The sequence below is a fragment of the Belonocnema kinseyi genome, chromosome 9, assembly GCF_010883055.1.
Source record: "Belonocnema kinseyi isolate 2016_QV_RU_SX_M_011 chromosome 9, B_treatae_v1, whole genome shotgun sequence".
Taxonomy (NCBI): Eukaryota; Metazoa; Arthropoda; class Insecta; order Hymenoptera; family Cynipidae; genus Belonocnema; species Belonocnema kinseyi.
This window is the reverse complement of record NC_046665.1, coordinates 101,636,095-101,649,934: the sequence shown is the minus strand read 5'-3', so window position 1 is coordinate 101,649,934 and position 13,840 is coordinate 101,636,095. Positions and strand designations below refer to the sequence as shown.

Below are 13,840 nucleotides of genomic sequence, written 5' to 3'. Positions count from 1 at the left end.
TTGTTTAAAAAATAAATGCTTTATTTTCTCTTAAATGATCTATAATTGCTCTTCAAATTTGAATAAAAACAGAAGCGGCAAAGACTTTTTCTCTAGACATAAAATTCATATTGCCTACAATCTCACAAAAATGTAAGAATTTCAAAAATCTTACCAAATATTTTTTAAACATTTCTAATATTTCGCTAAGATTTCTAAATATTTCAGAAAGATTAAACACTGATTTAAAAGATTCCTTAAATATTTAAATAATTTTACAAATATTTAAACAATATTTCCAAAGATTTAAATGATTTCCTAAATATATCAAAGGTTTCAAATATTTTGCATAAATTTGTCATAGATTAAAAATATTTTACAAGGAGATCAATGATTTTCCAAAGATAACAAAAATTCTACAAAGATTTCGCAAAGATTTTTTATAGATTTAAAAGATTTTACAAAAACAATAAGACATCAATTTTTTCCCCAAATATTTCAATAATTTCACAAATATTACAGAATAATTTAAAAATATTTTCAAAATTTCCAAAGATTTCAGAAAGATTTCAATGATTTCTTAAAGATAATAAAGGTTTCAATTATTTCGCAAAGATTTTTCATAGATTGAAAAGACTTTGCAAAGCCATAAATGATTTTCCAAAGATTTCAATAATTTCACAAATATTACCAAATATTTCCAAAATAGTTCCAAAATTTTTGCATAGATTTAAAAGATTTTACAGAGACATCAATGATTCACCAAAGATTGCAATCATTTTTACAAAAATTAACAAATATTGCAAAAATATTTCAAATATTTCGCAAAGATTTCACAAAGATTCCGGACAAATTTAAAAGATTTCACAAAGAAATAAATGATCTCTCATTGATTTAAAAAAATTCACACATTTTTCAATGATTTGCCAAAGATTTCAATTGTCTCACAAAGATTTGAAGAATTTCAAAAATATTATCAAATTTTTTTTTTAAATTTCAAAAAGATTTCAATGATTTTCTAAAGCTTTCACAAACATTTGAAATATTTCGCATAATTTTGGATAGTTTTAAAAGGTTTCACAAAGATTTCAATGATTTTCCAAAGATGCGACAAGGATTTAATTTATTTTTACAAATATTGAAAAATATTTCAAATATTTCGCAAATATTTCGGATAAATTTAAAAGATTTCATAAAGAAATAAATGATCTCCGAATAATTAAAAAAAATTCACAAATCTTCCAGAAATATTTCAATGATTTCCCAAAGATTTCAAAAGTCTCGAAAAGATTCAAAGAATTTCACAAATATTATCAAATATTTTTTAAACATTTCAAATATTTCACAAAGATTTTAACAATTTTCAAAATATACCAAATACTTCAAAAATATTTTCAAATGATTTCAATGATTTTCCCGAAGATTTCGCAAAGATTACGGCTAGATTTACAAGATTTCACCAAGATGTCAATGATTTTCCAAAGATCCTACACAGATTTAAATCATTTTTAAACATTTTAAAAAATATTTCAAATATTTCGCAAAGATTTCAAAATATTTCAAAAAGATTTGAAACTGATTTAAATGATTTTTTTAAAGATTTCAATAATTTTAGAAATATTACCAAATATTTAAAAAATATTTCTCAAATTCCCAAATATTTCAATCATTTTTACAAATATTTCAAAAATATTTTTGATATTTTGCAAAGTTTTCACAAAGATTTCGGATAAATTTGAAAGATTTCGCAAAGGAATAAATAATCTTTTAATGATTTCGAAAATTTTACAAATCTTTCAAAAATATTTCAATGATTTCCCAAATATTTCAAATGTCTCGCAATGATTTGAAAATTTCACAAATATTATCAAATATTTTAAAAACATTTAAAAAGATTTCAATGATTTTTTAAGGTTCTCACAAAGATTTCAAATATTTCACATAATTTTGGATAGTTTTAAAAGTTTTCACAAAGAATTTAATGATTGTACCAATTTTTAAAAATATACCAAACACTTCAAAAATATTTTCAAAAGATTTCGATGATTTCCCAAAAATTTTCAAATATTTCGTAAAGATTTCGGATAGATTTACAAGATTTCACAAAGATTTCAATGATTTTCTGAAGATTTAACAAAGATTTCAATCATTTTTACAAATATTTTTAATATTTCGCAAAGTTTTCACAAAGATTTCGGATAAATTTAAAAGTATTCACACAAGAATAAATGATCTCCCAATTATTTCAAAACTTTCACAAATCTTTCAAAAATATTTCAATGATTACACAAACATTTCAAATGTCTCGCAAAGATTTGAAAAATTTCACAAATATTATCAAATATTTTTAAAACATTGAAAAGATTTCAATGATCTTCTAAGGTTCTCTCAAAGATTTCAAATATTTCACATGATTTTGGATAGTTTTCACAAAGACTTAAATGATTTCTTAATGATTTTAACAATTTAAAAAATATACCAAATACTTCAAAAATATTTTCAAAGGATTTCAATGATTTCCCAACGATTTCCCAAAAACTTCAGATAGATTTACAAGATATCAACAAGATTTCAATCATTTTTACAAATATTTCAAAAATTGTCCGCAAAGATTTCACAAAACTTTAGAATACATTAAAAAGCTTTCACAGACTTCAATAATTTCTCAAATATTTCCACAATTTGACAAAAGTTTCAGTGATTTCCCAAAAATTTAAAAGATTTTACAAGAATTTCAAATAGTTTGCAAAGATTCGAAAAATATTTCAATCATTTTTACAAATATTTCAAAAATTGTTCGCAAAGATTTCACAAAACTTCCAAAAATATTTTCATGATTACCCAAAGATTTAGAAGATTTTAAATATTTTGAAAATATTCGACAAAGATTTTAATCACTTTTACAAATATTTCAAGTCTTTCGCAACATTTTTAAAAAGATTTCGGATAAATTTGAAAGATTTCGCAAAGGAATAAATGATCTCCCAATTATTTAAAAAATTTCACAAATCTTTCAAAAATATTTCAATGATTTCCCAAACATTTCTGATGTCTCGCAAAGATTTGAAAAATTTCACAAATATTATCGAATATTTTAAAAACATTTCAGAGGTTTTCTAAGGTTCTCACAAAGATTTCAAATATTTCACATAATTTTGGATTGTTTTAAAAGTCTTCAAAAAGACTTAAAGGATTTCGTAAAGATTTTAACAATTTAAAAAATATACCAAATACTTCAAAAATATTTCAATGATTTTCCAAGGATTTCGCAAAAAATTCAAATAGATTTACAAGATTTCAATGCTTTTCCAAAGATTCGACAAAGATTTCAATCATTTTGACAAATATTTCAAAAATATTTCGCACATTTCAAAAAACTTTGGGATATATTTAGAACCTTTCACAGGCTACAATAATTTCTCAAAAATTTCAACAATTTGACAAAGATTTCAATGATTTCCCAAAGATTTTACAAGTATTTCAAATATTTTGCAAAGATTCGACAAAGATTTCAATGATTTTTACAAATATTTTTAATATTTCGCAAAGCTTTCGGATAAATTTAAAAGATTTCACAAAGGAATAAATGATTTCCCCAACATTTCAAATGCCTCCCAAAGATTTGAAAAACTTCACAAATATTATCAAATATTTTAAAAACATTTCAAAAATTTTCTAAGGTTCTTTCAAAGATTTAAAATATTTCACATAAATTTGGATAGTTTTAAAAGTTTTCACAAATACCTAAATGATTTTATCAATTTTTAAAAATATGCCAAAAACTTTACAAATATTTTCAAAAAATTTCAAAGATCTCGCAAACATTTCGGATAGATTTACAAAATTTCAATGATTTTTCAAATATTCTACCATGATTTCAATCATATTTACAAATATTACAAAAAGATTTCACAAAACTTTTAGATTGATTTAAAAGCTTTCACAGACTTCAATCATTTCTCAAAAATTTCAACAATTTGACAAAGATTTTAGTGATTTTCCAAAGATTTCACAAGAATTTCAAATATTTTACAAAGATTTCGGATAAACAAGACTTCATAAACAAATAAATCATTTCACAAAGGTTTCAGTTAAATTTTTAGGGGACAAGTCAATACGAAAATAAAAAAAAAGTACCTTAAAACCGTTCGAGGCGTGGGTAGAGGCAAAATATTATTGGCCCTCAGAAACCTGTAGGTGACAGGTGATCGTCTGTGAAGCGTCAAACAGAAGGCAATCCAAACTTTCGTGTATCTCCTCGCCCTCGTGTCCGTTTGTCGCGACGCCGCCATTATTTCCAACATGACAAGTTTCTGATTCCCGGCAAGATTCGTTTCAAGTATCAGCTGTTCCAAGGTACGCTGCGAACTGTTAAACTTCTGCAAATCCAGCAATCTCTGCTCCTTGAGTATTTTTATTCGAGCCAATGCCCGATCTCTGCCTCGTCGCAGAGTCCTCATCTCCTTCCTCATCTCGTCCAATTTCCTCTGCTGTGGCTCGCTCAAAGTCACCCGAAGCCGCTGCAATTGCGATCTAACTTTCAGCCTCAGCATTCGCCTAGCAATCACCTTTTTAATCAGTCTACACTTTTCGCAACTTCCGTTTCGGGTGCCTTCCGGCAGAAACATGGCACACTCGACACTTCGCCAGAGGCCCTCCTTGTCCTGATGAACAGACGAGGCTTGGGCCGAAGACACTTGAATTTCATCGCTTCCGGTCAGTGACAATCCAGGACAGAGTCTCCAACTGCTGACTAATTTTAATAATTTTTCTAAATCCTCGATATTCTGCAGAGGTTCTTGTCTCGCAGCCGAGTTATCCTTGTCGATTTGCTGGCGCATTATTAAAATACTCGTTTTCAAATTCTCATCGACTAGGACCTGTTTGGTGCAGACTGGTTGCACGACTCCTTTGTCCATTCTGGGAATAAATTGACAAAAGTGTACCATTCGCTTTCCATCGTATTTCATATTTTGCCGACACCAGCCGAACGGCCGGACAACACTTTTCTCGTTGCAGTGAATTATTTCGAACAAGGGAGTGTCGTCGATTTTACACTGAACTTCGAGACTGTCTTCGACTTCCGCATTCGTCTCGATCACTTCCTTTTGTGGATTGATGTTCAATATTAGTTTTTCATTTGCAATTTGAGAGTGCAGGTTATTAACAGTCTCGCTATTGGCATTGTAATCATTGTGCATACTGTAATAATTGTGATCGATATTACCAATATTATCAATTTTATCAGTTTGATTCACTCTATCAATATTGTTAGTATCATCGGTACTTTGAGTCGTTATTAATTTTTCTGTTGAACTAGATTCTTCACTTTTTGGGGATTCTTTACTTTTTAAGGTGGATTTTTCAGATTTCGGTCCAGTTTTTAGTTTTGAAGTGATTCCTAGACAAAGGGATGGCACGGTGCCCTTTCGCAGTTTAGGAATTTTATAGTCCGCACTCTGAAATTTACATTATTTTAAATTGATTAAAATAGTGACGAAATTTTTTTTGTATTATATGATACTTTTCCAAACTTCATAGCCAAAATGAGTTTTGTAAATAAAATTAATTCTGGTTTAATTTTCAATCAAAGACTATTAATTTTTTACCAGAAGATATAAATTTTCAATAAAAGAGTTGAGTTTTCAAGCTACAAAGTCGAATATTTTAAAACAAAGTTGACTTTTAAAGTCGAAAAGATCAATTTTTCATTAAAAAAAAAAGTTAATTTTCAACCATTGCTAAATTTTATTTTTGAATTTTCAACCTAAAACGGTAAATTTTCAACAATAATTGTATATGGTATTCAAAAAAGACGAATGTAATATGTAGGCAAATTCTCAGTTAAAACAATTATTTTTAAAAAGAGTGTCATCCAAAGACATCCATTTTCAATTAAAATTTTTTATCTAAACACAAAAAATTAATTTTTTAACAAAAAAGTTCAAATTGAAACCAATTAGTTGAATTTTCAATCTACAAAGATAAATTTTCAACCAAATTGTCGATCTTTCAACAAAAAAGTTCATTTTCAACTAAATACTTGAATTTTCCAGTCAAACAGGCGATAATTTGTAGAATATAGTTGAAGCTTCAAACCGAAAAGTTGAATTTTAAACAAACATGTTATTTTTTAGAAATGAAATTAATTTTGAATAAGAAAAAAGAAGATTTTTATCCAAAAAGACTCATTTTTATCAAAACAGTCGAATTTTCGAGCAAAAAAAAAATTTTTTAACAAAATCGTTGAATTTTCGACCACATAAATAAATTTTTAATAAACTAGTTAAATTTCTAACAAAATATTTGCATCTTAATACAAGAAGAATAATTTTCTAACAAAAAAAAAACAATTTTCGATTAAAATTTAAAATCTTCAAACAAAAAAATGAATTTTTAATAAAGTAATTCCAATTTAAACTAATTAAGTGAATTTTCAAGCAAAAAGATGAATTCTCAAAGAAACGTGTAATAGTTGATAGATATTTCAACCAAAAAGATTTTTATTTCAAATAAAAAACAGTTGAATTAAACCACAAGACAAGTTTTCAACGGAATAGTTGATTCCTCAATTAAAACAAATCAATTCTCAACCAAACTGTTGCAGTTTTATCCAAAAATAGTAAAATTTCAAACAAAATGATTCATTTTCTACCGGAAAAGATAAAAAAACTAAATTTTTTACCAAAACATTATTTTTAAACAAAACAGTTGAAATTTTAGCAAAATAGTTGAAATATCAACAAAATAATTCAATTTTACAAAAACTAATTAATTTTTTAGCAAAATAGTTGCATCTTCAAACGAGAGGAATAATTTTTTAAAAAGAAAAACAAATTTTTTAACAGAATACACAAATTTTTAACTAAAATTTTTATTGTTAAACCATAAAAATAAATGCTTGACAATGTAGCTTGACATTATAGTTGAATTTTCCACCAAAAAAGATAAATTCTCAATGAAACATGTAATAATTCATGGATATTTCAGCCCAAAAAGATTTTAATTTTAAAGAAAGAACACTTAAATTCAAACAAAAGACGAATTTTCAATAAAATAGTTTATTATTTAACCAGAACGACCAATTTTCAATCAAACAGTTGCATTTTTAGCCAAAAATTGTGAAATTTCAATCAATAAGACTAATTTTTTACAAAAAAAAAAAACGAATTTATGACAAGGATATATATGTATATTTTTAACTAAAAAAGATCCGTTTTCATCCAAGCAAGATGACTTTTTAACAAAAAAAAAATTAAGTTTCAGTCCAGAAGAACAACTTTTTTATACAAAAAGACCAATGTTTAACAAGACAATTTAATTTTTGACCCAAAAATATTACTTTTTAACAAAATAGTTAAAATTTCAAGAAAATAATTAAAATTTATATAAACTATTTAAATTGTTAACAAAATAGTTGCATCTTCAAACAAGAGGAATAATTTTTTTAAAATAAAAACGCATTTTTTAACAAAATCCGTGAATTTTTAACCAAGAAGTTAAATTTTTAAGAAAGAAACCTTACTTTTCAATCCAACAAAAATGAATTTTTTATCAAAAAATACTAATTTTCATAAAAACAGTCGAATTTTCGAAAAAAAATACTTTTGAACAAAATAGTTGAATTTTCGACAAACTAAATAAATATGTAATAAACTGGTGGCATTTTTTAACAACATTGATGAAATTTCAACCAGCAAGATTAGTTTTCTACCGATAAAAGAAGAATTTATCAACAAAATGCATGAATTTTGAACTTAAGAAGATGAGACCCAAAAAGATAAAGTTTCAATCCAGAAGGACGACTTTTCTATCGAAAAAATACCAATATTCCCCAAAGCACTTGAATTAAAAAAATATATTAAATTTACAACAAACTAGGTAGATTTGTGAAAATTAGTCAAGAAAGAAAAAAAATTCATATAAATTGTTGAATTTTCAAGCCAAAGGACTAATTTTCTGTAAAACTGCTGCTTTTTCAACCCGAAAATATAAATAAAAAATTTAAAAAAAATTCATTTTCAACCAAACAGTTGCATTATCAATAAAAAAAGGACATTTCAACTAATGAGATTAAATTTCTACCAAAAACAGACAAATTATCAAACAGAATACATAAATTCTCGACCAAATACTTGAATTTTTAACTAAAAAAAATAGTATTGAACCAAAAATTAAATACTTAAATTTAAAAAACAAAGTAAGTTTAATTTTCAATCCAACATTTTTTTTTATCCAAAAAACACTAATTTTCATATAAACATTGAATTTTAGGGAAAAAAGATTATTCTAGCACAAAATAGTTAAATTTTCGACAAAATAAATACATTTATAATAAACATGTTGAATTTTTAGTAAAATAATTGTATATTAAAAAAAAAGATTAATTTTTTTGACAAAAAAGACGAATTTTCAAATAAAAAAGATCAGTTTGGAATCTAAAATATAATATGTGTTTAAATTCTTAGTTACAACAATAAATTTTCAAAAAAAAGTGCCATCCAAAGATATTAATTTTCAATAAAAATTTTTAATCTGAAAAAAATGTTTAACAAGATAGTTAAAATTTAAACTAATTATTTGAATTTTAAACCAGATTGTAGAATTTTCAACGAAATATTTTATTTTCAACTAAATAGTTAAATTTTCAAGTCAAAAAGACGTTTTTGGTAAAGACAGTTTGAAATCTCAAACCGAAAAGTAAATTTTTCAAATAAAAATTTGACTAATTAGTGCTTCATTTTCAATCCAAAAAATGATTTTTTTATCCAAAAAGACTAATTTTCACCAAAACAGTTAAATTTTCGAAAAAAATTACTTTTGAAGAAAATAGTTGAAGTTTCGAAAAAATATGTAAACTTTTAATATACTAGTTGCATTTTTAAACAAAAAGTTCATTTTTAAAAGAGAAAAATTAATCTTCCATCCAAAAAGAGTAATATTCATTAATTTATTACCAGAAGCTATAAATTTTCAATAAAAGAGTTGAGTTTTCAAGCTGCAAACTCGAATTTTTTAGAACAAAGTTTACTTAAGTCAAAAAGATCAATTTTTCATAAAAAAGAAACGTTAATTTCCAACCACAGATAAATTTTCATTTTGAATTTTTAACCTAAAACGATAAATTTTCAATTAATGGTCAAATTTTCAACTAAATAAATAAATTTTTTAGTAAAACAGACGATCTTCTGTAGAAGATAGTTGAAATTTTAAACCACAAAATTGAATTTTAAACAAACAGGTTAATTTAAAAAAAAAATGAATTTTCATTTTAAAAAAAAGATTTTTTATTCAAAAAGACTAATTTTCACCAAAACAGTTAAATTTTCAAGCAAAAAAATAAATTTGGAACAAAATCGTTGAATTTTCGACAAAATAAATTAATTTTTAATTAATTAGTTAAATTTTTAACAAAATAATTGTATATTCAAACAAGAAGATTAATTTCCTAACAAAAAATACGAATTTTCAATAAAATACATTAATTTACAACTATAAAAGACCACTTTTCAACCAAAAATGGAATAGTTCAATTGTCACAGTCAGTAGATATTTTAGCGAAAAACATTTGTATTTAAAATTAAAAAAAAACAGTTGCACTTTTAAACAAAATGGATGAAATTTAAACAGAACAAAATATTTTTCTACCAATAAAGGACGAATATATAAAAAAATCCATGAATTTTAAACTTGATAAGATGAGTTTTCAACCAAAATATATAAATTTTTCATTCAGAAGGACGACTTTTCTATGCACAAAAAATTTTTTTTATAAAAAATACGAATTTTCAACAAAATACATGAAGTTTCAACTAAAAAAGATCAGTTTTCAATCTAAAATATAATATGTAGTCAAATTCTCAGTCAAAACAATTAATTTAATAAAAAAGTGTCATCCAGAAATATGAATTTCCAATTAACATTTTTAATCTAAAAACGACAAATAAATTTTTTAACAAAATAGTTCAAATTGAAACTAATTAGTTGAATTTTTAACCTACAAAGATAAATTTTCAACAAAAACTTATATTTTTTACTAAATTGTTAAATTTTCAAGTCAAAAAGATGATTTTTGTAGAAGACAGTTGAAATTTGAAACCGAAAATTTAAGTTTTCAACAAACAACTTTACTTGAAAAATTATTCATTTTTAATCCAAAACCATGACTTTTTTATCCGAAAAGTCTAATTTTCATCAAAACAGTTGAATTTTCGAATAAAAAAAATTACTTTTGTAGAAAATAGTTAAATTTTCGACAAAATAAGCAAATTTTTATTAGACTAGTTGAATTTTTAACGAAACAATTTCTTGATCAAATAAGAAGATTTTAAACTGAAAAATATCAGTTTTCAACCAAAATTGGCATAGTTAAATTCTCAGTTCGAAAATTAATTTTAAAAAAGTGTAATCCAATTATATGAATTTTAAACTAAATTTTTTAATCCTAAAACAAAAAATTTATTTTTAACAAAGTAGTTCAAATTTAAACTGATTAGTTGAATTTTCAAACTACAAAATTAAATTTTCAACCAAATGTTCGAATTTTCAACTTAATACTTGAATATTTAAATCACAAAGACGATTTTTTGTAGAATAAAGACAAAATTTCACACCGAAAAGTTTAATTCTCAACAAACAATTTCATTTTCAACAATGAATGATTAATTTTCAATAAAAAAAATAATTTTTTTATCCAAAAAGTCATTTTTATTAAAACAGTTGAATTTTCGACAAAATAAATATATTTTTAATAAACTAGCTGTATTTTTAACAAAATAATTGCATATTTAAACAAGATTAATTTTCTAACAAAAAAGACGAATGTTCCACAAAATACATAAATTTTCAACTAAAAAAGATCAATTTTCAATCTAAAATATAATATGTAGTCAAATTCTCAGTTAAAACAATTGACTTTAAAAAAAAGTGCTATCCAAAGATATAAGTTTTCAATCAAATTTTTTAATCCTTAAACAAAAAATGAATTTTTAACAAAGTTGTTCTTTAAACTAATTAGTTAAATTTTCAACCAAAAATATGAATTCCCAACGAAATATGTAATAGCTAATAGAAATTTCCACAAAAAATATTTTAATTTTACATTAAAAAAAAAAAACAATTTAATTCAACTACAAGACTAATTTTCAGCAAAATAGTTGATTACTCAATCGAAAAAATCAATTTTCAACCAAAAAGTTGAATTTTTTAATCCAAAATAATAAAATTTCCATCATTAAGATTAAGTTTCAACCAAAAAAAGATGAAGCTTCAATCCAGAAGAAAGACTTTTGTTCTAAAAAGACCAAAGTTTAACAAAAAAATTAAATTATCAATAAAAAAATATTACTTCTTAAGAATATTGTAATTTCAACAAAATAATTAAATTTTCAACAAACTGGTTAAATTTCTAATAAAATAATTACATCTTCAAATAAGAGGTTTAATTTTCGACACAAAAAATGAATTTTTTAACAAAATAATACATTTTTACCCAACAGTTGAATTTTCAACTAAAAAATATAATTCTTCAACCAAAAATGGAATAGTTGATTACTCAGTTAAAAAAATTAATTTTAAACGAAAAAAACCCGAAGGTTCAACCAAATACATGCATTTTCCACTAAAATATTAAATCTTCAAACACACATCAAATAAATAATTAGCAAAGTAGTATAAGTTTAAACTAAATTTTTGAAATTTCAACCAAAAAAGATGAATTCTAAACGAAACGTGTAATAGTTGATAGATATTTTAACAAAAAAGATGAATTTTTAACAAATAATTGAATCCACAACCAAAACAGATCAAATCTTATCCAAACAAATTGCATTTTTAACTTAAGAAAAATGAAATTTCATTCAAGAAGATTACTTTTCTACCAAAAAAAGATGAATTTATCAATAAAACAAATGAATTTTAAATCAAAGATCAGTTTTTAACCAAAAAAGATGACTTCTCTGCCTAAAAACATTCTTTTTTAACCAAATATTTTAACTTATATCAAAACAATTCAGTATTAAAAAAAAGTTACATTTAAAAAAAAATTGTTGCATTTCAAGCAATAAATAATAGACAATAAATTTAATTTACACGTATGAAAAGGAAGGTACTAACACTTTTCAATTGAATTTTTTTATAAAATGCAGATAAACTGCCAAATTTAGAACTTTTATAAATTATAGAGTTCAAAGATTCAGATTGAATTCCAAAAATATAAATCCACGTCAACACTTTCAATACTCTAAATTAAAGAATCAAGCGATGAACTTTGAAAACTTTCAAAATTATATATTTTTAAGTAATTTTAAGCTAGACAAATTAAAAAATTAAAAATACATTTTTTCTTAAATTAGAAATTAAATTATTCTCATTTAAAATAGTTTATGCATCCTTCAAAAACTTAAAAAATTGATTTCAAAACATTGAGAAATCTAGAATTGGTTTTATATTTTTCCAAATTTAAAATCATTGTTGACGTTTTTTCGAAACGTTTGAATATATTTTTTAAATGAATTGCATTTTTCCTACTACTTTTAGAAAATCCTGCAAATTAAAAAAAATCCTTAAAATTTTAATTTATAAATAACAATAGGAACACTTATTATTTGTAGACAAAATTAGAGTGTTCTTAAGAGATATTTAGAAGTTTTGAAAATACAAAATTAAATTTAGAACTTGGAACCGAAATTTTTGTGCAAATACTCACAGCCGAATTTAAAACAAAATGCAGATTTTTGCAGATTTGAACCAAAAAATTTAGAAACTTTTTAAGAATTGTGAAAGGCTAAAAAGAATAAAGACATTTTCTTAAGATTCCTAGGAAAATTGAAAATGATTTTTCATTTTAAAAAATTATTGTAACAGAAAATTTTTAAAAATTTTAAGAGACTTCCAAAATAAACAAAACAGAACCTGGAAGTTTTTAGGAATTTTTTTTTAATTTGCAGGATTTTCCAAAAGTTGTAGGAAAAATTCGGTTAATTAAAAAATTTATTTAGAAGTTCTAAACAAAAATATGAACACATTTCTAATTTTGAATCTTTTCAAGACTATGAAATATCTCTTGAAATTACTAAAAAAAATTTTACAAATGATAAGTGTCCAATTGCTATTTATACGTCAAAATTTAACAATTTCACTTGCAAATTAAACATTTTTGAAACAGAACTATTCAAATTTTAACGTTAAAAGTTGAAAATCTCTTCGAAATTATACAGATTCAAAGCTTTCTATGTAAAACAATTCAGTTTCAAATTGTTTACTTTTACATATATTTGTATTCAATTTACTCATCTTAAATGAATAGTGCAATTTTTAATGGTTAAGAAGAATAATAAAAATAATATATTAATAAATTTATTTATTCAATTTAATTTAAAAATAATATAAAGAAAAACCTAAAACTTTGAATTAACATTATTTTATTGATGAATCATTAAAATTGTTATTTAAAAATAAAATTATCGGCATAAATGATATTATATTAATCTCAATTCGTATGAAGACTTTCGAATTCAAACAGTTACAATCTGGAAATTCTCCAATTTTTAACGGATTTAGAATCGTTTTGTCAAATCAATTATTTTTCAGTTATTTATCAGTGATAAAAAAAAAGTGATTTAAAAAAAACGGTTGTATTTTTAATTAACAAAAAAATGTCAACCAAGAAGATTAATTTTCTACCAGAAAGATGAATTTTCAAATAAATTAGATTCACGCAATTTCAATTTCAGTCACATAGCTCAATTTTCCACTAAAAAAGATGGCAAATAGAGCAGAGGGCTTGGGTAGAGAGGAAAAAGGGCCATATGGTATGGATAGGGAGAGACAGGTTATGGATAAATGGGGAGGAATGGTGCTG

At 23.8% G+C, this 13,840-nt stretch overlaps 1 protein-coding gene across 1 annotated transcript in view; it reads right to left on the bottom strand.

Annotated features, from left to right (window-relative positions):
• Window positions 1–13,840, bottom strand: part of LOC117180346 — a 31,427-nt gene that overhangs the window by 12,163 nt on the left and 5,424 nt on the right. Inside the window, exon 3 of the mRNA XM_033372793.1 lies at window positions 4,117–5,438. Within this exon, the coding sequence (XP_033228684.1) occupies window positions 4,117–5,438 (1,322 nt within the window). The remainder of the gene's footprint in view (window positions 1–4,116; window positions 5,439–13,840) is intronic.